The sequence below is a fragment of the Schistocerca piceifrons genome, chromosome 7 (assembly GCF_021461385.2).
Source record: "Schistocerca piceifrons isolate TAMUIC-IGC-003096 chromosome 7, iqSchPice1.1, whole genome shotgun sequence".
NCBI classification, from domain to species: Eukaryota; Metazoa; Arthropoda; class Insecta; order Orthoptera; family Acrididae; genus Schistocerca; species Schistocerca piceifrons.
Window position 1 is genome coordinate 308,406,168 of NC_060144.1, and position 26,736 is coordinate 308,432,903.

At 40.7% G+C, this 26,736-nt stretch overlaps 1 protein-coding gene across 2 annotated transcripts in view; it reads right to left on the reverse strand.

The window, feature by feature from the left end:
• The window catches only part of LOC124804697 (tyrosine-protein phosphatase non-receptor type 9), a 794,886-nt gene that overhangs the window by 62,139 nt on the left and 706,011 nt on the right, over positions 1-26,736 (reverse strand). For both annotated transcript variants that reach the window (XM_047264951.1, XM_047264952.1), the window contains exons 5-6: positions 11,918-12,052; positions 249-440 (exon numbers count right to left, since the gene is read on the reverse strand). In XM_047264951.1, coding sequence (XP_047120907.1) covers positions 249-440; positions 11,918-12,052 — 327 coding nt within the window. The remainder of the gene's footprint in view (positions 1-248; positions 441-11,917; positions 12,053-26,736) is intronic.

Genomic DNA, 26,736 nt, shown 5'->3' on the forward strand with positions numbered 1-26,736 from the left:
GCAAGCCATGTAGAGGTGTTGCAAATTTAATGGCCAAAAGTTATTTCAGTGAGGATACATATTTCTAAGTATTGCATATCAATCAGTTTCATGCAACTGGTTACCTTTCATCATTTTAAGTTTCTTGTTTTAATCCTGAAGTTTCAATCTTTATACTAAACAAAGAGCTGTATCTCAAGAGTATTTATGTTCATCTGCATATGTACATTACACACTGAACAAAGGACAGAAGGAATTACTTATCTTACCGAATCATGTGCTCCTGTAGAGCCATTAGGCAGGGCAGCCATGATGCTTGGTTCTGTTGCAACATCGCAAAGGTCACTGCCATGTCGGTTTGTCATGGATTTGACACAATGTAGAAGCCATGCACCATGATCAATGTCCAGCGTGCCTCCGAGACCAGAAGGCAAAGAATCCCGAGGTATATGGATTGTTAGCTGAAATACAGAACATTTCTTCATAACTATGATCAACATGTATAAATATACACTACTATTTTAATTAAAATACCCTCTGAAAGACTTCTGGATTTCAGTAGCAATAAGAAAAACTAATGTTCACAATTTTGGAACTGTAACAAACATAAATAGAAAACAACAGTTTGGATCAACACGACATGTGAAACCGTGACAGAGAAGAAGAGTATCATGTTTAAATTTTTTCCATTGTTGTTGAAATTGCAACTGGTCATGGACAATGAGGATACCACCATATTTTGGGTGGTGGAAGTATGGTTGGGGTTGGGGTAGTGGTGGTGGTGGTGGTGGTGGTGGTGGTGGTGGTCAAAGGATGTAGACAATAAACGATAAAGCTCTGCGTATGTTATAAATTATGCAGCAAAACATGATGTAGTTGAGGAAATTTAACAACTTGCTGTCTCTGTAGCAGATAGATATTTATCTGAACTAGTTCTCTGTAGAATTTTAGTAAGGGAACTGAACACTACATGTCTCATCCAAACAAGCTACGAAAATCTTTAAAAAGTTTATGTCATCTCCACGACGTCTGAAACATTTCACCTAAAAATATAAAGACGCAACACTACGTATATGAAAACTCCTACTAAAACACATGGCACCCTTCAGTTCAGTTAAAGATCTGGTTCTTATTATAAGGCCATACACCAAATTGTACATGAATACAATCTGCCCAAAAATTGATTGACAAGCACAATGGTAAACAAACTATCAGTTTCATTTCCATCTGCTGTGCACTCCAACTTTGCCACTACCCAGCATTTCATATCTAATGAAGAGCATAGTGAACATCATCGCTCACATCTGAATCCATACTGCTACTCCACAATACACAGCACATGCTCACTCAACACAGTCCACAAAAATTATTAGTTCAGCAAAGCTTGGAGTCTTGAAATAACCATGACCAAACTGTAGCATTATCTACTTTGCTGTAATGGATGACCTATAACAGTGTGTGCAGAAACACATCAAACCATGAAATTCCATCTCTCCACTGGCAATATTCAGATTTTAATTGTTGGGTGTATTTTAAAGAGAGAGTGGAGAAAAAATGACAACATGACAGCCCCATAAAATTATACTGTTTTAATGGGCACACTGTTCACTCAACATCAAACCTTCGAGCCTTTGTAGTAGACATTGTGAAAAATGATTCTATCTTTCAAACTTCCTGACAAATTAAAACTGTCTGCTGAACCAGTACTCGAACTCCAGGAACAACAGACTGGGTTGCTCAAGAACTACTCACAACCAGTCGTCATAACTTTACTTCTGCCAGTATCTGATCTCCTACTTACAAACTTCACAAACACTCTGATTCTATCCTCATGTAAGTACAGCATTGTTATAATGAAACTTTCATTACTTGATGGCCCCCATGAATAAGGAGTGATCTTAGGACACTGCAACTTTGTGAAAACATTTGTAACAATATGTGGAAGGGAAATAGTGAGTAAAATATTGAAAGAAACACATTTTAATTTGCACATGAGAGGGTAACATTTGTTAATTGTGTACCATGTTGATGTTCCAGGTTACAAACATTGCTCTATGTGATGGCCATCTGCATCCATGACAGCATGGAAGTTTGTACAGGTACCACTTCACAACTGTTCAAGGCATTTTCGAACAGTGGACCATGGAATATTCAGCTGTTGTACCAACAGCTCATGCCCTGCTTGAAGAATGCACATTGCATCCAGCATTCTTATTCATGGCAACAGTAAACTTTTCAACACTTTGTGGCACAATTGGCCATTGGCTCTCCCAGGAGCAATTTTCAGATTATCAGTTAATTAGTTAACTCAAACTTCTGAATCGTGTCCTTCAACCCTGCTGCAAAAAGAGGACCTCTTTGTATTCCTTTAATGTGTTGATACTCAAGAGGAGTAACAGCACTACTGCTGTTGTTTTGATAAATAGCTTAATGAGTAAGGCACCGCACACCTTGTCCAGACCCATGTTGACTGTCTGCAACTATAATACATGCCAATGCTCATGTTTCAACCTATGTTGCTGTACCAATGCTGACACCTGTCGGCATGTCACAACACTAACGCTACTAACAACACAAATCCTGCTGTGCACAGTCTGAACATCAGTCCTATAAAGTTGAGTATCCAGAACATGAAAAGTTTTCCATCTACAGTGGCTCAGGTAGTGAAAGTTTAATTACACTGAAGAGCAAAAAAAATTGGTAAACCTGCCTAATATCATATAGAGCCCCCACGAGCACACAGAATTGCCACAACACGACATGGCATGGACTCAACTAATGTCTGAGGTAGTGTTGGAGGGATCTGACACCATGAATTATGCAGAGCTGTCAATAAATCCATAAGAATACAAGGGGATGGAGATGTCTTCTGAACAGCACATTGTAAGGCATCCAAGATATGCTCAATAATGTTCATGTCTGGAAAGTTTGGTGGCCAGCGGAATTGTTTAAACTCAGAAGAGTGTTGCTGGAGCCACTCTGAAGCAGTCCTGGACATGTTGGGTGTCTTATTGTCCTGCTGGAATTGCCCAAGTCCATCGGGATGCACAATGGACATGAATAGATGCAGGTGATCAGACAGGATGCTTACATATGTGTCACCTGTCAGAGTCATATCTAGATGTATAAAGCATTCCATATCACTCCAACTGCACATGCGCCATGCTATTACAGAGCTTCCACCAGTATGAACAGTCCCCTGCTGACATGCAGGGTCCACAGATTCATGAGGTTGTCTCCATACCCGTACATGTCCATCCACTTGATACAATTTCAAATGAGACTCGTCTGACCAGGCAACAAGTTTACAGTCATCAACAGTCCAATGTTGGTGTTGATGGACCCAGGAGAGGCATAAAGCTTTGTGTCGTGCAGTCATCAAGGGTACACGAGTGGGCCTTCAGCTCCGAAAGCCCATATTGATGATATTTCATTGAACAGTTCACACGCTAACAATTGTTGATGGCCCAGCATTGAAATCTGCAGCAATTTGTGGAAGTGTTGCACTTATCTCAGGTTGAATGGTTCTCTTCAGTTGTCATTGGTCCCGGGATCTTTTTCCGGCCATAGCGATGTCAGAGATTTGATGTTTTACCATATTCCTGATATACAAGGTACACTCGTGAAATAGCCATACGGGTAAATCCCCAATTCATCGCGGCCTCAGAGATCCTGTGTCCCATCGCTTGTGCGCTGACTCTAGCACCACATTCAAACTCACTTAAATCTTAATAACCTGCCATTGCAGCGGCTGTAACTGATCTAACAATTGCACCAGACACTTGTTATCTTATATAAGCATTGCCATTCGCAGTGCCATATTCTGTCTGTTTACATATTTCTTAATTTGAATAAGCATGCCTATACCAGCTTCTTTGGTGCTTCAGTGTACAATTACCCTGCATATCAGTTTCACCTATGTGAAGTACCTATTTTTCTTCTTTTGCACAAATCCAAAATGACATTACTGTATTACTTGTGGATGGTATAGAAGAGAAACATTGCGAAAAACCAGTGACTGTGAAAAATGCTACATGCTCTGTGATGGTTAAATCATGCAAAGTTGCTGCTGAATAGCTAGTAGTACTTAAGACAGCTGCTCAGTTTGATTCTAATGTTAAATAATTGTACTGATAGACCATTTCCCTCATGATGAACAGCATTTATGTTTCATAAACACGATGACTTTGCTGCACTGTGCAATCGTCAAAAAAACAACACAGCACAAAAGTACTGTTTAAGTGTAAGTAATGGGCCATCTGTTCTGCTTGCTGTGGCGTATCAGTAAGGCAGTTGATTTTGCTCAAAGATTTCAGTGATTTGCTTGTATGTTCCCACTGGTTTCCACCTGTATGTCACCATAGTTTTAAAATTAAAAATACTGTTTTTTTATCGTAAATAAATGTAAATTAATTGCAATGACAGTGGATGAAATTAAGGCGGGGTACACTCTCCTTCCACTGAAGAGAAATTAAAATCAGTAGTAGTTGTACAGTCTTCTATCCCAAAATTATCACTTGTAACTGACAGAGATCTGTTTTAAGCCCAGGTGAAGAATAACGGGTAGTGAAATCAGCAGTTTAAGAAAAGCCCTATATCTAAGTTCTTTCAGTGCATATTAGATTTTTAAAAGGAACTGAAAAAACACACACACCTGAAATGTGCTTACTGCAATCATGAGGGTATTTTATTTATTAGTAAGGCTAAGCCAACAGAACAACACCATTACATTATCTAAAACAATTAGGAGACAGGAACAGTTACAGCAGACAGAGACATCTTTATGACAGCTATATACTTTTACTACAAATAGTATATCACATAATCCTGCTCAGAAAGCTTATTTTGCACTCACAACCAGGAGTGTCATGACAACCAGGTTCAAACAGTAGAGTGTTCTGTTATGTGTGTTAAAACAATATGGTATGGTAAGTAACTTTTCTGTCCTTCCCTCTAGCCCCAAACATCTCAACATAGCCTCCACTGAATTTGATGGAATTGGTGTAGCAAGATCCATTATTTTAGATTCACAGAAAAAAATTGTTCCCAAGCCTGTATGATACTTATTTACAGCAACAATAATGCCTTCATTTGATGAAAATTTCCCCAGTCCAAACTATCTTTTGACATTAAGAAACAGGAAAGAGTAATTTGGGAACAAGTCTGATGAATGGGTAAATTAGGGAAATCTAAAAATAAGAATAAGTAACTGTTGCACAAGGAATTGTTGTAACCCTGTAGTATGAGCATGTGTAAACAACAGCGCACTATCCACGTGCCTCCACGGCTGGCCTAGAGAGCTTGCCTCACAACCTGCACAGACGGTGCAGCAAGCATTGTGCTGTGTGCACAACAGTCCAATATAAGCCAGGCACACTGGGCCTCAGTCTCTTTTATTTATTGTTTATTGTATGCTCACATTTGCATACATATATTGATGTTGGCTATAGTTATGAGACTTTGTACTATTTTATACTTCATTCAGTGTTATTGCGAAACTCCTCATGTGGACACAGAACAAAAGCTGGTTGGTGTTAAGTCTGATATTGTGTTTGTACAACATTACAACAAAGTTGGTGATGAGAATGGGATTCTACTCCACGTGTTAAGTTTCTTTAGTTCGATATACAGCCAACAAGGCAGTCAAAGATCTTCTTCAATCTATTGTTGAACAACATCGAGCTCTCACCAACAAGCTCTCTCTGTGGCACTAAGCAATTTGGCAGTTTCATTTACACGCAAGGTTACACTATCGCTGACACAACCCCCACTGTTTCCTCCGTGTGAAGTTTCTGTGGGAGATTGGGAAGCATATGAAAAATGCCTTTGGCAACATTTTCAAGCTTTTGGAGTCACCAATCCCAATTTGTGTGAGCTAGCTCCTGCCAGTCCTTCTTTTGATGAAATGTATCTTGCTCTCTAATTATCATTGCAATGTTCTCATGTTATTGCTGCTAACATTGAGTTCTACTGTTGTCAAAAGCAGCTACAACAGTTGTACAGAGCTTGGGCAGTAGAACTTCATGAGCTTAGCTGTTGCAGATTGTTACTGAGGCACACAGGGACTCATGCTGATTTGATAGTTTGTGATTCTATGATATGTCTGGCCCCTGATAGAGAAATTCATGAACAGGCTTTACAATCTGAAAATCCCTCTCTTACAAACATTCTGAACACTGCTCAATCTTTTGAAGTATCTATGGAGCAGTAAATCAGACAGCAGCATGGTGTGAAGTAGCCACCACTGCTTCCTCTCCTTCTCGCCCATCGTTGGATTAGCTCATGGGGGGAAGATAACATCATGGCCTTCATGCCACATGGGCCAGTGACACGCTAAGCAACAGCAGCAGCAGCAGCTGCTGCAGTCATCATCACAACAGCAGCCGCATGTTCCTCTTCCATTGTGCTCTTATTGTTTTGTTCAAAATGAGCAGGCTTCATTCCCAGTGTTATGGGCAATAAGCACCTATTGGAAAGGAAATAAAGGGGGGGGGGGGGGGGAGAGGGCACATATTGCATCTATGCAGCTTTCAACCTTTTCACTAGACATGAACGTGGATGTGAACAGAGTTTCCCAAGTGATGGCACCCCAAACAAACTGTAATTGAAGTAAATGTGATAGACAAGAGGTTAGAAATGCAAGTGGACACTGATGTAGCAGTGACTTTGTTAAATTCTCAAATGTATGTTGAGCTTGGATCGACAACATTGTCCTCATTTCTCATCAGTTGGTGAGTTACAACAAACAAAAAATACCCATATTGGTATGGTTTTTGACTTCCATAATGTACAAAGCAATTGTTCAGCCTTTGATCTTTCTAGTAGTGGACGGTGCACCACAGAAAGCTTTATTTGGGTTAGATGCCTTCAAAATTTTTGGGTTCTCTGGTTCTGATGAAGTACACCTGGTATCAGATCAAGTTCTGCACCAACAACTGCATGTGCTCTCCTTGGAATATTCCTCCCTGTGTTTGAAAGGTTTACGTTGTGCTACCAATTTCAAGGCTAACATCACAATGAAAGCGATGGCGCACCCCAGTATTTTCATGCCAGCCAGACTCAACAGCTTTATGGGAGCAAGTGAAATTGGAGCTAGATCAACTTAGATCTTTGGGTGTTATCACACCTGTCCCTTCTAGTGAATGGTCTATTCCATTGGTAATTGTCCAAAAATATAACAGCAATTTTTGGCTCTGTGGTGATTTTAAAATGTGTGTCAATCCACAGTTTATTATTGATACCTATCCTTTACACTGTCGAGATGAACTCTTAGCATGGCTTTCCATGGGCCAATATTTCGAAAATAGATTTGTCAGAAGCCTTCTTACAACTGCCTTTGGACAACTACTTCAAATGTGTCCTCATAGTGAATACCCCCTTTGGATTACATTACCACCAGTGCCCGTTATTTGACGTGGCTAGCACCCGTCACATTTTCCAATGATTTTTGGAGTAACTCATGACCTCCCTGCAACACTGTGTTAACTAACTGGACGATACTGTGGTCTCAGGTTCCTCAATGGATAAACATTTGCAGAACCTCTGTGCCTTGTTCACTGTGCTACAGGCCACTGGTTTGAAACGTAACCTGGGCAAATCACAGATTTTTCTGCCATCTATCATCTATCTTGGTTTTGAAATATTGCATGCTGGTGTCAAGCCTTTGAGCCAGCATGTTGGTGCCATTACAGCTTTGATGCATCCTAAGTTTCTCAAAAAGATTGTGTGCTACCATAAATTTCTTTCTCGTGCAGCTACACTGGCCCAGCTGCTTCATGCTCTCTTGTGTAAAGATGTTCATTTTCATTTTCACTGGTTGCCCACCTTCAAGCATACTGCTACCCTATTAAAATTAAAATTACACTCAGCGCCTCGTTTAGTTACTTTCCAAACAGGCCAATGCCTTGTTTTGGTCACAGGTGCCTATCAGTATGGCCTTAGGGCTATTCTCAGGCACAAATGTGTGGATTGTTCTGAATGCACTACTGTGTATGATTCCTAAATTTCGAAGCAGCTGCAACAGCACTCTTCACTGACAGAAAAAGGAGCCCTTGCTATTGTGTATGCACTCAAGAAATTTCATGTTTCTTTATACAGTTCTAAGTGTCGTTTGATTACTGATCACAAACATCTGGTTTCTCTTTTCAATCCTTCAGCATCTTCACTGGACAAAGTGGCCCATCGTCTGTAATGTTGGGCCCTGTTTTTGCCACTCTGTAACTATGAGATTCATTTCTGACCCACAATACAACACACTAATGCAGATGTTCTTTCTCAATAGCTGACTGGCCCTGATACAGCATTTGATCAGGATGAACTGTTGTGTTTCTAATTAGATGTCAAGGTCCAAAACACTGTGGATGGTTTTCCCATTATCAGTTATTGGGTTTCAGTGTCTGTCATGGCAAACCCCATTTTACATCAGGTTGTTCAATTTTACCACCATGGCTGACCAAATGCTGAGTGTCTGATACTTCACATAACTATTATATTTTCTGTCATTGCCTCTCAGTTCTTGATGGTGTGTTGCTGTTGGCTACTGAAGAATTGGTGCCCAGTGTTGTGATCCCATCCACACTGCAGAGGGATGTCATGTGCCTTCTCCACCTGGACCATTGGGATGTTTCTTGTACAAAATTGCTGGCCCACCACCATGAGTTTTGGCTGGGTATTGACAATGAGATCACAATTGTTGTGACAGCCTGCCTGCAGTGCATCACCCATCAAGTGGCACCATGGGCCTCTCACTGCCAGCAGCCCACCCCACTACATCCCTGAGATGTATTCATGGTAATTTTGCAGGTCTGTACCTTAGCTCTTTTCGGATTGCAGTAGTTGACACTTCCTCAAAATTTCGTTATGTGGTTTGTTGCCTGTCCATGTCCACGCCAGCTATGGTCACAACACTCTTAAAGATTTTTCTTTAGATAGCTTGCCGTATATGCTTGTGACGAACAATGGCCCACAGTTTGTATCTCAAAATTTTGAAGTTACGGCCCCTCCCTTTCATTCCCAGTCCAATGGAGAGGCGGAGTGGCTGGTAGATATATTCAAAACTGAGATGAAAAAATAAATCACTCAATCTTCTGCTAGGGAAGCCCTCAAAAGGTTCTTGCTTTCAGATACATTCAACCCAGTCAGCGAACATAGCCCAGCAGAGCCGCTTCATGGCTGCTAGCCCCCACTTCATTTGCTCCAGCCAACACCTGGCCACCTGCCGCACCCAACTCACAGTGATTCCATCTGGGCCACATTGTCTGGGCCGACGGGTTTGGCTGGTACCCTCAGTGGATACCAGTGGTGGTCCAGTGATGCTGCACAGTGTGCACCTCAGCTTGGTGTCATAACACTACAACTATCTCTGAGCTCTGTCGACACATGAACAACAACACACCTGAGAGTTCTCTGCCCCTGAAACTGCCTCCACCATCTGTGCTGGTCCGCAGAGCATGGTCCACACATTCACCCCCTCTGGTGCTGTCTTTGCTCAGGCTGCTGCTGCTGCCACTGGGTGGAACAGTCACCAGTGGCCAACCTCCATGTCTGCAGCCCTTGTCGCTGCTGCCATCTTCTCTCCTGCCTCCATCACTGTGTGTCTGGCTACACGTGGACATGGATACATCACCACCATCACCAGTGCTCCCTTATGGCCTCATGGGGGAGTAGGTGCCATACCTGTCCACACCTGCGACATTTCACTGACAGAATGATACCTGCTTCTCAGTTGTCACCTACTGATGAAGACATGGACAGCTCCACATTGAACACTTTTCTTCAACGGAGAAGGAGTGTTGTAACCCCTATATTGTGACCTCGCATAATCAAACAGTGCATGATACAAGTGCTTCAAAGGCCGACCTAGAAAGGGTGCCTCGTAACCTGAACAGACAACATAGCAAGTGCTGTGGTGTGTGGACAACAGCCCAGTACATGCCTGGTGTGCCAGACCCTTGGCCTCACTTCTGTTTACTTTTTTTATTTTATTTTATGCTGACATTTGAGACTGTATATTGGTGTATTCTATAGTTATGAGACTTTGAACTGTTCTATACTTCATTCAGCGATATTGTGGATCTTTTCACGTGGAAACAGAATAAAACTTGGTTGGTGTTACTCTTGATATTGCATTTGTAAAACGTTACAACAAATACAAATTTAGCATTTCTGTGAGGTACGCAAAATTAGCTATTTAATCATTATAATAATGTCACAAATTTTTTGTGAAGGTCTGCGATGTAACAAGCTACAAAAAGTTTAATTTTATAGTCTGTATTACAGCTATCTATATATTTCGCTGATATTGTAATGTTGAAGCCCATATTTTTGTTTTACATATCATTTTTTGCACAAAATTTAGCAATGAGTGATAAATTGTCTGGTGAGTGCTTTTACAAATTTCATTGCTTGAAGTGGTTATATTAATTCTCCAGAGCACTTCTAATACATCTATGACAAACTTGTAGCAAAAAAGCAGCAGTGGACAATCACATACTTTGTCAAAGATTATACTTTGCATAGTTCAGCATAAAAATTGGAAATCTGGACGAGTCGTCAGTCCCACTTTGCATGTGATCTGCCTCCACTCCACAAGAAACTTGGCATTATGAAATAATTAATTAAAATCCTACAAAAAAATGGAGAAACTTTAAGTGTGTGACAAGCAAGTTACTGTGACTATAAGAAGCTAAGATGAAAGAGGGGCATTCCTGTCACTTCTGATGTTAAACTAATGACAGATGAAACATTTGAAGACAAAATGACTGAAACTTAAATTTCATCTTGCGCAACCTTTAAACAAGTTGTCAACAAGTTTCTTGGCAACTACAAAGACTCTGCTTACCAGAATTAGTAAGGAACACACTGGATAACTCTAAAGTATTGGCTGCTTCAATAAGCTTGAAGCTTCACTTTCTGGACTTTTGCATCAGCTACAGTCTAGAAAATATAGCTGCTGATTGTGGGGATCAGGGAGAAATGTTCCATCAAAACATTAACCAAATGGAATGGGAATACCAGGACTGAGGGGATGTCAGTATAATAGCTGACTACTGATGGATGCTGCACAGGGCGTGTCCTCGGCACACAGAGAAACCGAAATTGAAACTTGAGGTGGAGAAAGAAGCTACATTAATATTTATGCTTTTGAATTACACCTGAAGAACATAATACTTCATTATAATATTACAAATGCATTATTTTATCATGATTTTTAATGCAGTTTTTTATGTATGTGTTTCTATGTATTTTTTGGATCTTCATCATTACTTTGTGAGAAAACTTTATATTATAGAGGAGAAGCCCTTAACATTTTTTAACTTAGCATATCAAAATTAGAATTGCCTAAAATTATCAAGTAAATAGGAGCAAAGTATAAATTTGTAGACTTCAGTTATTGTTTACAAACTGTAACAGTCGGCCTGGAAATCCAAATTAAAATTCCATTATGTTTAAAGTATGGCTTGTTATATTATCTCAGTATTACTTTGCTCCCTAATCACTACTCAGAATTAAGCATTTCACATTTAATGAAATGACAAATTCCCTCTACATAAAATGTTGCTGCCTGATGTGGCAGCCAGCTGGTGACAGTATCAGCCTGTGACACTATCCTTAAGTTTTTGACACAATTAGTCTTGGGTGGCAATAGCGACCAATCAAATGAGATAGCACATTTGTCAGGACACTGACTTTACATAGAGGAGGCTGGAGTTTGCTCTGTCCAGCCATCCTGACGTAAGTTTTCTGTGGTTTTTCTAAATTGTTTCAGGCAAAAGCCATGGCCAACCACCTGTCCTATTCTCATAAAATATACACACATATTCTGTGTGTATGTACATTTCTGAGCTACTTACTTTCATTGTTTTATGATGACAAAACCTATCTCATTGAAAAATGATCTCTAGGTGAATAAATAAATAAATGAGAATATAACACTCACCTGTGGTATATTTACTGTATACACCCTGTCTCTGAGTTTCTCCCTGACAAATAACCTGAGGATCTTGAATGGAGCCTTAAACCACAATGGCGCGGTGACGATGAGGACTTTTTTCAGTTTTGCTGGATATCCACCCTGAAACAAAAAAAATACACAGTTAATTGAGAAGTGGAAACATCATTAGTGAACATTAATAAGTATGCTACATCTTGTAGCTGGACAATGTTAACTGACCTGAGTTCAGAAAGCTTGTGCTACACAAATAAATGAGTAGTATAAGAATTTAACATGCTTCTTAAATAGACAGAAGATCAGATTTACCAACAGAAACTTCACTGTTGTCAAGAGACATATATCACTGCAGAGGGAGATACAGGGCTGAGTAGGGGGCTGAATTAAGGTACAAAACATGTTTCATGATTTGAGCCATAATATTTTAGACAAACACAATGCTACAATATTTGGAACATATGTCTAGTGTTTACTCCAAAACAAGAATGTGTTTTTTTTTTTCTTTTTTTTTTTTTTTTTTTTTAAAAAAAGATCTGAAATTTATCAAAAGGGCTAGAGTGAAAAACTACATAAAAATCATTAGATACAGATAATTATTGACTGTATTATGATCTTCCAAAGTTATTGACTGTGTTTTTGCAGTAAAATCTCTCACTAGTATTAGTGTAGTTCAATCAACAATAATGATTTATTTAGTCCAGTTAGTAAATATAATAAAAACAGCTTCATACACTAATATTTTTGTTCACGGCTGCTAGTGTGCATAATTCTGTGATTTTATGGTCCCTCACCTCCATGATCACCTGAGGTCCCTTATACACTCTAGCAAATGTTGTTTTCGTTGTGGTCTTCAGTCTAAAGACTCATTTGATGTGGCTCTCCAGAGCAGTCTATCACTGCAGCCTCCATACACCTGAACTCACTTTGTAGTCAAGCCCTGATTCCCCTCTTTAATTTTTACAACCCTTCTCACACAACCTTCCATTTACTTGCATTGTCGAATTGACTATTCCTTACATGTCTTATCATTTCAGCTCTTCTTCTAGTCAATGTGTGTCATAAATTTCTTTTGTGCCAATTTGATTCGTTACCTTTTCATTAGTAATCCTATATACCCATCTAATATTCAGCATCCTTCCATAACACCACGTTTCCATAGGTTCTATTCTCTTTTTGTTGGAACTGCTTATTGCCCATATTTGATTTCCATACAGTGCTACACACCAAGTCAAATAACTTCAAGACAGACTTCCAGACACTTAAATTTATATTAGATGTTAACAAATTCATCTTTTTCTGAAAGGTTTTCCTTGTTATTGCTGGTCTGCGTTTTATATCCTCTCTACTTCAGCCATCATCAATTATTTTACTGCCCAAATAGCAAAGCTCCTCTACTAATTTCTGTGTTTTGTCTCCTAATCTAATACCCTCAACATCATCTGATTTATTTCGACTACAGTCCATTACCTTGTTTTACTTTTGTTGATGTTCATCTTTTCAACCTCTTTTCAACACATTTTCCATTACAAGTCCTTTGCCACTTCTGACAGAATTACAGTATCAATGGCAAATGACAAAGTTTTTATCTCCTATCCTTGAACTTTAATTCGCTTTTCAAATTTCTTCTTAATTTCCGTTATTGATTATCAGTGTAAAGATTGAATAAAATTGGGGATTGCCTACAACCCTGTCTCACTCCGTTCTCAACTACTGCTTCTCTTTCATGTCCTTCGACTCTTGTGACTGTTGTCTGGTTTCTGTACAAGTACCCAGTAAATAATATTTCGCTCCCTGTGTTTTATCACAGCTACCTCCACAATTTCGAAGAGAGTGGTCGAGTTGTCATTGTCAAATGCGTTCCCTATAAATCTAAGTTTGCTGCAACATGAACAAATTTTTCGCTTCGCAACTCCCAAAAATTTCTCTCAGTGGCCCATCCCGTAACTGAAAATATTAAAATATCTCATTTGCTTGTCAGTACTACCGTTCCTAAATGGCGAGGAAGCTCTTAACGCTACTAAGTCCGTTTCTAATGACCTGTGGATTCTTAATTGTAAAAGCGACGGGACGAAGAAATTAAAATGTTGAACATCTACAAATTGATTTCAAAAACGAGCTAAAGCACAACATGTTTATGATCATTCAGTGAATATAGGAATCAGCATGTAAGCTATGCAGCGTAAGATCTAGCAAAGTATTAACAAAAAATCTAGACTCAATCAAGTTCAAATGGCTCTAAGCACTATGGGACTTAACATTTGAGGTCATCAGTCTCCTAGACTCAGAGCTAGTTAAACCTAACTAACCTAAGGACATCACAAACATCCATGCCCGAGGCAGGATTCGAGCCTGCGACCGTAGCAGTCGCGCGGTTCCGGACTGAAGCGCATAGAAACGCTCGGCCACCGCGCCCGGCACACTCAATCAAGTGATTCTGGTTTTATGTTAACTAAGTTCATTTACAAGAGACCATATTTATTATAGGTTTACATAAAACGCGAAATCGCATGTGAGAACCGTGCATCGGAAATGACAATTTGAAATTTGTGCTTGTTCTTTGGCGTGCACACACATTCCCTGCTTTTTTCGAGCAGTCACTGTAGCATTTGGCTATCCAAGCACGTGTCTTGTTCAAACCCATTTGTCACTGTCACTCGATGTTCCTTCCAGTATGCCGACCACTTACACACAGAGGTCATAACACGGAACAGGACCACTTAACCTATTTGGTGTGACCGCTACCGTACTCGTCCATCCGCTGTTTTCATACTTACAAGTTACATGAAGCAGGAAATCAAAGATTTGTTCACCCTATGAAGGGGAGCGTCGAGTGACATTGATAATTTGAATCGGGCCAGTTGCTCACGAGTTTATTGAATTTATCAGTTTCAGAAGAACTCACCAAAAATCATATGACAGGTATTATCATTTTCTCTCTCCTTTAGATAAAATACACACTACGCAATTTCTCACCATGTAGCCGCATTTTGTTTCGAACAGCGCAAACGTCATCTCTCCCTGTTCGTGAAATCGAAACAATTGCATTCCAGTCGATATGGTAGGGAAACAAATTAGAGACACCCAATTCTGCCGCTCAATCCTTTGATTAAGAACCATGTCTGATCTCATAGGAATACTATCGATATTATGACAACTTCAGCAACGATTGACTGGCCTTACCTCCGAAGGAGATTAGGTCTTAGGCGAACTATTAAGCAAAAATTAGTCCACCCGAATAAACTTTAATTACAGGCCCACAACTGGAATACTGTACAATGCTAATCTGAGTCATTTCATCCATGCCCAGCCGCTAGGACTTGATTTACAGGGTATATTTTCAACTATAGAAATCTCAAAAGTATTACTGGTCCCCAACACACGAACACACGGTATTCTGCCTTGTGAGCAAGTGAGTGGCGAAATTAGCCCGAGGCGTTGTAATGAGAAGACAACATTTTTGAAAAATCGTTTTTCTTTTAAAAATCACAAATACAAGACAACGGCGTGTCTGGAGGACGTGCAAAATAGAGTACGAAGTTCGTCCTTGTCCAGATTTTTAAATATTCTGACAATTACAGTATTTTGCGAGTAATAACGACTTACAATGCTCTTGGATGCAGTCTTGTTCCCGAAAATACAAATGAGTTAATTATATGCCTATGTTGTAACTTACAGAAAAATATAAGTAGGTCGTTATTCGGATGGTACTCTGTCTCTGAATTTCTCTTTCATCACAACTGCAGACTTACTTTTGTGCGTCACCGCATAGTTATATCTGTCATATTGTCAGCGTAAATCTCATAAAACATACAAAAGTCGGTACATACGGAAGTGATACAATCAGTTTCAAATTCGTGAACTGGATCAATACTCGTTGGGCAGAGACAACGTCGATCTTGGATTGGGTTTTTAGATGGTGTCTCCCGCATCTGTTTAAGTCAATGCCAAACTTAGCCCTTTGTAGACGTAACGATTTCTTGATCTCTGAGAGAGGTTGAGTCGGAGACATTCTTACGAATATAGTGTAATTACTAATTAGATAGGGAGTGGTACATGTCACAATGTCCGGTTTCATATCTGTAGTTATAACATTGCTCTCGCAGAGCGATCCGTTCATTTCCGTGCCCATCAACAAAGTGGTAATTTTTGCAGAACAAATTTGTAAATTAATAGCTAATGAGGCCGCCACAGCCAATTGAAGGCAATTAATTGGTTTCGCGGCTCCGCTTCGACGGCATCTCTGCGCGCGTCAAAATGGAATTGCGAGACTGTGTACAGCAGGCACACCATATTGGAAGCGTTTATCTCCGAGCAGATATGGAACCGCTAACGTAATTGTGGCATCGTGAAACCAGGCTAGGTGGAAGACACAGGGCGCTAAATTAGTACCCCGTCCTGAAGCCAGATGATATGTCTCATTAATTAACAGATACCCGTTCACAAACGAGCATCCTTATGATAGTTTTCCGAGAGAGATGACGCTTGACCTGCTTTTTTTCACTTGTTTTGTGATAATCTTCAAACGCTCACACTGTTGTGATGTCATAACACAATGAGCTGTGAGTTTCACAAGGCTGTAAGATATAATCGTTGGTAATAGCACCATACCAATCCGTGACATAGGCTGACAACGAAAAATAGATGAAGCGCATGCCATAAGGAAACTGGTGCCCCATGTTTTTCAGAGGTGTGGCAGAGGGAGGACCTAACTATTCACGGTTCGTTTCGGGGAGGTGGGGGAGGGGGGCAAGCAGAACTGTTCACGTGGTTTCGTCTAATATGAATTAGACATACATCATCTTTAACCAAAACTGTTTAGCATACATTTATACCGATAGTGTGGGAATGCTTGTTTAGGTATTCAGTGCTATGCTGTTCTACAAAGAGAAACTATTTATCAATACGGGCAGTCGGAAATATAGCCCCAGTTTTATAGTTCCTGCTTCTCGGAAACAATTTAGATCTCTTAATTTTGAAAAAGGCATCATATTACCGGCTGTACTTTGAGTCCACTTATAAAATTCAGATTCACTGAAGACCTTCTTAATATCGACCTGGTATAGATGATGATTATTATTATTTTACAAGCACGGTGCATCACATTTAAATGGAAAAAAGCAAAATATAATATCTCTGAAAAAGGAGAAAGCATGTTGTTTGTTTCTTTTCTAGACTTCAAAGGTTGTTTCGAAAAGCTGCAGAAGCTTCGCTGCGACGCCCTTACACATCCTTCATACAGTCCCGATCCCTCCCTATGCGATCTTCATTTTGCTGGAGCCGTGAAGAAAGACATTCGTGGTTGCCGATTTCCTTCAGATGAACGTTTGTGTACTGTCATGGTTCCGTAGGCAACCGCAAACATTTTTTCATGAAGGCATTGAGCGTCTTGTCTCACAGTGGGATAAATGTACCGATAGTTATGGCGATTACTTTTGAAGTAATAAACCGTTTACTTATTTTTTCCTCATCTGTCTCGTTTTCATTTGACTCTACCTAACACATATAAATTCCTTTCGACAGTTCAGGAAACAAATTCTTATACGTCATCGTTAAGATTAACGTTCCCAGCCCTGTCTTGATGGGCACGAAGCATATGGGTGAACCTCGATTGTGTCGTCGATCTGAGGCAAGTTTTAAGTCTTCGTGAGACGTGGGAAATGCTGACGATGCCGAGGCTGTCCGTATCCGAATGATAAGGCGAATAACTGCCGGAAAGTTATTGAACACTATCACGTTCAGCAATAGTTTTCTTCCTATGGAGATTACATTACATGGTTGTAGATCAGTCGTAATTGTTCCAAGAATTTCAGACATATCTCTCACATCTTCATTCAAGAGCCAATTTTCTAGGAACATAAGATGTTTCTGTGTGTTTCAGTATCACTGGTATTTTTCTTGGCAGTGAATTATGTGGATGTTACGGCTTTCTATAACAGCATATCAAATGCTTCCGCAGTCCCAACATTTGAAGTAACTGCTTTTAGAACGTCTACAGCACGTTTCACTCCGGCTGCATTAACTTTTGGATTGTGCAGCGATATGATCAATTCTTCGCATAGTCCAAACATTTCGATAGCGACTGTTATAATTATGAGAAGCAGTCTCAAACATTTTGAGCCGCTTGGCGGAACCCAGAAGTACTGACTGTCTTTCATCTCCAAATGAGCTCCATGCATTCAGCACTTCGATCACTGTTTCCTGGGCCGGGTCACAGTTTTACACGAAGCATTTCAAAAATTTTCTCTTACAACCCATCAGGTCGGACACACCGGTAGCAGCCATTGAAATGGATTTGAATTTGTCTCGCCAACAACAGATGGTAAAACAACATCTGTGTACAATTTTCTTGTTTTCTTTTCTTTTTTCTTTTTGCATATTCTATAATTACGAATAAATCCTTGTTTCTTTAAAATACAGAACTCCCATTTGACATTAAATGTGTAAGCCAGAAAATGTTTGGGAGAGGTTTGACATTATGCCACATCAGCGCCAATGATGGCAGTCATTTCTAAGACGTCATAACCTAAATCTGAAAATCTGTAGTGACGTTTACATGTTGAATAAAGTGTGTGCAAGCCGTAGTTCGTAACTAATTTACGTTTCTTTTTCACATATGTGGTGTGCGTACTGTAAGACCTTCGGTACACACACCATCAGGTTATTTGACTTGTCGCTCTAACGAAGTAGGCGAGTGTCAGCAATATGTCTCGTGGTCTTATCGTGGCGTTTTTATCTTCTGCCGTTAGGTCAGACGATAGAAATGCCACTTGCACGCTTAGAGTAGCAGATTGATGGTGAGCAACTTTAAACAGAACTTGAGTAATTTTCACACACATTTATTAAAATAATAAAGGCATAAAATTACTTAACTTGATTCTGGATGCTATTTACAATTGACAATCTGAAGTTCCTTTGGTCTTGTTACGTTAATCTTATTCTTACATATCACTGATACTTGACAAAGTGTCTATACATTTCTCTTCATGGCTATGTACAGGAATATGATAATCTTATTAGGTGCAGACTGAAGCTTGACTATAGACTGGTACAGACAAATGCAGACTAATGCAGACTGAATAATCGGAGGTCTGTACACTCGTTATAATACCTCGAGCGTTCAGGTATCACTGCGCGAGTGTGATCCGCGAGGATAAAAGGTTCTACGTTAGCAGCAATCTCACGGGCTGCGAGACATATTAATACGCGGATCGCCGGAAGCAGAATTTGGTCCGTCTCTAAGACAGCGCCATCTCGTAGTGCGGAGACGGACGAGCGCTGCGCCTGCGCTGTTGTGCTTAGCGGGGTGCGCTCTAGTGGGAAAGTTGTGTACGCGCTGACTACGCGGAACTATGTACACAACAACATAGTTCAATAACTGTCACACTGTTATGAGACAGATACATACTTGTGTTCAACCGTTCTGGCTTCCAGTATGACGAGATCACCCACGGAGTGCCACGAAAACATTCCCGAGATTATAACGCACCCTCCCCCGACATCCAACCTTCTAACGATGGTTGCAGAGTGTTTGGTTTCGGTCGTTTCACGCCGTACACGCCAACGGCCATGTGAAAAGGTCACCCGTCACCAGTAGGTGGACGTCCAGTTGCGGTATGTTGTTGTTGTTGTTGTTGTTGTTGTGGTCTTCAGTCCTGAGACTGGTTTGATGCAGCTCTCCATGCAACTCTATCCTGTGCAAGCTTCTTCATCTCCCAGTACCTACTGCAACCTACATCCTTCTGAATCTGCTTAGTGTATTGATCTCTTGGTCTCCCTCTACGATTTTTACCCTCCACGCTGCCCTCCAATGCTAAATTTGTGATCCCTCGATGCCTCAGAACATGTCCTACCAACCGATCCCTTCTTCTAGTCAAGTTGTGCCACAAACTTCTCTTCTCCCCAATCCTATTCAATACCTCCTCATTAGTTACGTGATCTACCCACCTTATCTTCAGCATTCTTCTGTAGCACCACATTTCGAAAGCTTCTATTCTCTTCTTGTCTAAACTATTTATGGTCCATGTTTCACTTCCATACATGGCTACACTCCATACAAATACTTTCAGAAACGACTTCCTGACACCTAAATCTATATTCGATGTTAACAAATTTCTCTTCTTGAGAAACGCTTTCCTTGCCATTGCCAGTCTACATTTTATATCCTCTCTACTTCGACCATCATCGGTTATTTTACTCCCTAAATAGCAAAACTCCTTTACTACTTTAAGTGTCTCATTTCCTAATCTAATTCCCTCAGCATCACCCGACTTAATTTGACTACATTCCATTATCCTCGTTTTGCTTTTGTTGATGTTCATCTTATATCCTCCTTTCAAGACACTGTCCATTCCGTTCAACTGCTCTTCCAAGTCCTTTGCTGCCTCTGACAGAATTACAATGTCATCGGCGAATCTCAAAGTTTTTACTTCTTCTCCATGAATTTTAATACCTACTCCGAATTTTTCTTTTGTTTCCTTTACTGCTTGCTCAATATACAGATTGAATAACATCGGGGAGAGGCTACAACCCTGTCTCACTCCTTTCCCAACCACTGCTTCCCTTTCATGCCCCTCGACTCTTATAACTGCCATCTGGTTTCTGTACAAATTGTAAATAGCCTTTCGCTCCCTGTATTTTACCCCTGCCACCTTCAGAATTTGAAAGAGAGTATTCCAGTCAACATTGTCAAAAGCTTTCTCTAAGTCTACAAATGCTAGAAACGTAGGTTTGCCTTTTCTTAATCTTTCTTCCAAGATAAGTCGTAAGGTCAGTATTGCCTCACGTGTTCCAACATTTCTACGGAATCCAAACTGATCTTCCCCGAGGTCGGCTTCTACCAGTTTTTCCATTCGTCTGTAAAGAATTCGCGTTAGTATTTTGCAGCTGTGACTTATTAAACTGATAGTTCGGTAACTTTCACATCTGTCAACACCTGCTTTCTTTGGGATTGGAATTATTACATTCTGCTTAAAATCTGAGGGTATTTCGCCTGTCTCATACATCGTGCTCACCAGATGGTAGAGTTTTGTCATGACTGGCTCTCCTGAGGCCATCAGTAGTTCTAACGGAATGTTGTCTACTCCCGGGGCCTTGTTTTGACTCAGGTCTTTCAGTGCTCTGTCAAACTCTTCACGCAGTATCTTATCTCCCATTTCATCTTCATCTACATCCTCTTCCATTTCCATAATATTGTCCTCAAGTACATCGCCCTTGTATAAACCCTGTATATACTCCTTCCACCTTTCTGCTTTCCCTTCTTTGCTTAGAACTGGGTTGCCATCTGAGCTCTTGATATTCATACAAGTGGTTCTCTTCTCTCCAAAGGTCTCTTTAATTTTCCTGTAGGCAGTATCTATCTTACCCCTAGTGAGACAAGCCTCTACATCCTTACATTTGTCCTCTAGCCATCCCTGCTTAGCCATTTTGCACATCCTGTCGATTTCATTTTTGAGACGTTTGTATTCCTTTTTGCCTGCTTCATTTACTGCATTTTTATATTTTCTCCTTTCATCAATTAAATTCAATATTTCTTCTGTTACCCAAGGATTTCTATTAGCCCGCGTCTTTTTACCTACTTGATCGTCTGCTGCCTTCACTACTTCATCCCTCAGAGCTACCCATTCTTCTTCTACTGTATTTCTTTCCCCCATTCCTGTCAATTGTTCCCTAATGCTCTCCCTGAAACTCTCTACAACCTCTGGTTCTTTCAGTTTATCCAGGTCCCATTTCCTTAAATTCCCACCTTTTTGCAGTTTCTTCAGTTTCAATCTGCAGTTCATTACCAATAGATTGTGGTCAGAATCTACATCTGCCCCAGGAAATGTCTTACAATTTAAAACCTGGTTCCTAAATCTCTGTCTTACCATTATATAATCTATCTGAAACCTGTCAGTATCTCCAGGCTTCTTCCATGTATACAGCCTCCTTTCATGATTCTTGAACCAAGTGTTAGCTATGATTAAGTTATGCTCTGTGCAAAATTCTACAAGGCGGCTTCCTCTTTCATTCCTTCCCCCCAATCCATATTCACCTACTATGTTTCCTTCTCTCCCTTTTCCTACTGACGAATTCCAGTCACCCATCACTATTAAATTTTCATCTCCCTTCACTACCTGAATAATTTCTTTTATCTCGTCATACATTTCATCTATTTCTTCATCATCTGCAGAGCTAGTTGGCATATAAACTTGTACTACTGTAGTAGGCATGGGCTTCGTGGCTATCTTGGCCACAATAATGCGTTCACTATGCTGTTTGTAGTAGCTAACCCGCACTCCTATTTTTTTATTCATTATTAAACCTACTCCTGCATTACCCCTATTTGATTTTGTATTTATAACCCTGTAGTCACCTGACCAAAAGTCTTGTTCCTCCTGCCACCGAACTTCACTAATTCCCACTATATCTAACTTTAACCTATCCATCTCCCTTTTTAAATTTTCGAATCTACCTGCCCGATTAAGTGATCTGACATTCCACGCTCCGATCCGTACAACGCCAGTTTTCTTTTTCCTGATAACGACGTCCTCTTGAGTAGTCCCCGCCCGGAGATCCGAATGGGGGACTATTTTATCTCCGGAATATTTTACCCAAGAGGACGCCATCATCATTTAATCATACAGTAGAGCTGCATGTCCTCGGGAAAAATTACGGCTGTAGTTTCCCCTTGCTTTCAGCCGTTCGCAGTACCAGCACAGCAAGGCCGTTTTGGTTAATGTTACAAGGCCAGATCAGTCAATCATCCAGACTGTTGCCCCTGCAACTACTGAAAAGGCTGCTGCCCCTCTTCAGGAACCACATGTTTGTCTGGCCTCTCAACAGATACCCCTCCGTTCTGGTTGCACCTACGGTACGGCCATCTGTATCGCTGAGGCACGCAAGCCTCCCCACCAACGGCAAGGTCCATGGTTCATGGGGGGGCAGTTGCGGTATTGGCGTGCAAATTCCAGCCTTCGTCCGCCAATGAACGGCAGTCGGCATTGGTGCATGAACCAGCGCCTGCTGCGGAGGCCCACACACACCAACGTTCGCCGAACTGTCATTGAGGAGACTCTTTAGGTAGCGCCTTGGTCCATCTTAGCAGTCAGCTGCTGTACAGTTGCACGTCTATTCGCCTTTACACATCTCCCCAGCCGTCATTCACCCCTGTCATCTACGGCCCGTGGTGCACCACATACAACTCAGCGCCGACGCACGGTATATTTTAGCTACAGTAAAACCCCTCTAATCCGACCTTGGATGGTCCGTCACTCCGGTTAGTCCGATCATGCTCAGGCTCGCGAGCCAGTGCCGACTTGTCACTGACTGGACGCCTGTCGGGCCATTGTTACGGAGTCTATCACTGTGCATATTGTTATACTGTACATCAGGGCTTCCCAACCTTTTCAGCTGGCGGACCCCTTCTTCAGTCGAAAATCCATGGCGGACCTCTCGTCAGTCAAGAGCACAGTAACTTTAAATTTCAGAGCGAAACCCATGGGATCTGAAAGCTTCTTAATGCACGTGCCATGTTCCCAATTCGTCCAGCATGCAAGAAAATGGTTCAAATGGCTCTCAGCACTATTGGACTTAACATCTGAGGTCATCAGTCCCATTGAACTTAGAACTACTTAAACCTAACTAACCTAAGGACATCACACACATCCATGTCCGAGGCAGGATTCGAACCTGCGACCGTAGCGGTCGCGCGTTTCCGGACTGAAGGGTAGCATGCAATAAAAATATCATTAACACAAGACTTTATGAGATTTTCTGCAATGGTATGAGCTTTGCCTGTTTTTGCCACTCGACAACTAACCAAGAAAGAAGCTTTCAATGAATTTTTATTACTTGTTTTTGCATGAGTTTTTATGCAATGCTGAGAAGCAGCTAGTTCAGCACTCTTCCTTTTGAAAAAATCGATGTCTTTAGCCTGTAAATACGTGTGAGTACCTTCAAAATGACGGTGCAATTTAACTGGAACCATTGAACTGTTCGGAAGGACTCGCGCACAAATTACACACTGAGCTTTAGCCTTCTTTGTCTCCATAAAGCCCATTTCTAAATAGCTTTCGTTGTACTTAACGCTTCTTGGTTATTCCACTTCCACAGGATATTGCAACCAATGGAGTACTTGCAGCGTTTTCACACAATAAATCCGACTGTGGAGCTTCTTCGACAAAGCTCGCTCCGCGCATGCGTAAAAGGTTTCAGCGCATCTAGCGCCTTGAGGCGGCGCACAAACGACCCCCGTATTGTTGCGAAACAGTCGATCAGAGAAGCCGCATTCACCGGCACTAAACTGTGTATTCGTTCTCACTTAGGAACCGCAAAGGTTCCTTGGGAATACGACCTGAAGTAAAAGTACACATGTTTTTCACACGAAAAAAAATGATGAATTTCATTTTCACATTTTTATTCAATAATTTTACTCATTATTTTACACGATTTGGTGAAATGTGGCCGCGGACCCCCTAGAAAGAGCCGGCGGACCCCTAAGGGCTCCGCGGACCACACGTTGGGAAGCCCTGCAGTGTACATTATTGTGCAGTTTTATCCTTTGTTGGGATTAAAAAACGTCGTTGTTTGTTTATTCCGTGTTTTCTACAGTACTTATTACTGTAGATTCATTGTGTGTACAGTTGTCTGTTTTTCAACATGTCTGGATTCAAACGTAAACACGTAACTCTTTCACTAAATGAAAAATTAGCAGTGCTACAAAGACTGGACGAAGGAGAACCGCTCCAAAAAATTGCAAAGGAACTGGATGTAGCTGTTCGGACAATTAATGATTGCAGTAAGAATCGGAAAGACATTGAATCCTATACAGTTGCGACTGATGGCGAAAACACTCTGAAGAATCGCAAAACATCAAAAATGCCTAAACTTGAACTGCTTGGTAAGGAATTGTGGATGTGGTTTTGACAAGAAAGAAGGAAAGGAACTCTAATATCCGGGCCAATTTTCAAAGAAAAAGCGATAGTTTTGCACAAAAAACTGGAAGCCGAAAGAAAATCTGCTGCCAGTGAAGGCTGGATCGATAGTTGGAAAACTCGTCTTGGTGTCCGATTTATTTCTATTTCCGGTGAAAAACTATCTGCCGATGCCGCAGTTTTCTGTTAAGTTTCAAGAAATTGTAGAAGAAAATGAACTGTTTCCCTGTCAAGGGTATAACATCGACGAGACGGGGCTGAACTTTAAAACGTTGCCAACAAAAACGCTCGCAGCTTCAAATGAATCCGTTGTAGGAACGAAACTTATAAAAGATAGAATAACAGTCATTCCTTGTAGCAACGCAGATGGTACCCACAAGCTCCCCTTGTTCTTCACTGGCAAATCTAAGAAGCCAAGGTCATTCAAAAATATAAACTTTTCTTCCTTGCCGGTTTATCACCGCAATCAAAAATCTGCTTGGATGGACCGCAACCTTTTTAAATCCTGGTTTTTCGACAAGTTTGTGCCATCGGTCGAAAAAGACTTGAAGCAAAAAAAATCTTCCTGTTCGTGCTCTACTGCTGTTGGATAACGCACTATCACATCCATCTGAGGTAGATTTGGTGAAAGGGGACATAAAAGCTCTCTTTCTGCCTCCTAATGTGACCTCACTCATCCAACCAATGGATCAGGGCGTTATCGAATGGTCTAAAAGGCGATATCGCAGAAAGTATATCAACTCAATCTTTGACAAATCTGAAGGAGGTCATAACTTATTTGAGGCAATGAAATTCCTGAATATCAAAGATGCTATCTACACAATCGCTGCAGCATGGGATGAACTGAAAGATTACACACTGCGGAAATCGTGGCGTAAGCTTTGGCCACAAGTTATGACTGAAAATGAGCATACCGAAGATGAGCAAAACAACGACGCACTGGAAATCGTTAAAGATCTACAAACTCTGGAGCCGAACGTCCCTGACATTGAAGTTGAAGAGTGGATCAACGAATGTGACAAAGACTGTGACAATTTTGAAGAGCTCAATGACGACGAGATTGATGCCACTGTTAGCCAGGAAACTGTGAATGAGGACCCGGACGGCGAAGACGAACCCACACCCGGATTTCACACACCGATGCAAAAAACGCTTTTGACATCGCCCTTCAACACATCGAACAGAAGACAACTTCAATTCCAAAGGACGTTTTGTGGATAAAAAAAAATGAAGGGACACTGCAGCTATATCTAGAATAACATCTGCTAAACTAAAATGTATCACTGACTTTTTTCCAAGTAATTTGTTTTCGTCTTTACTGTAAAAACAATGCATACAGTATATTCATTTCTTAGCATATACATACAGTAGTTTATTTCTTTGTAAAATATTTCTTTTTTATGTACAGTGCTATAAACATTTTTTAGTTTACAGTGTATATCGTTTATACGTTATTAAGTACGGTACAGTACTGTAATTCGTTTGTCGTTTTTCCTTTTAAAACGAATACATATTATAGTGTGTGTAGACGTTTTTTAGTTAATATATTGTTTAACACTGTGTAAAAAACATCTTTTTAGATTACTGTGGACGTCTTTTAGTTCTTAAATCGTTTAATTTCTTGTACCAAATGTCTTTTTATATTTTTTGCAATAAATATTAGATTTTTCGGATAATCCGACCTTTTTTCGTCCCGAAGGTGACGGATTAGAGGGGTTCTACTGTACTCGAACAGTTTACAAACTTAGCCTTTCCGAAAATGCTACCAGCGTTGCCCCGAAAACAAATGATCATGCCCTTTTGGACGACAAACAAATCGCTCCATTTCTGAATCACTACAATACCTGCACTGTTTTCCGCGTCCCCCCGACATGCTGTACAGACCCTCCACTGCTA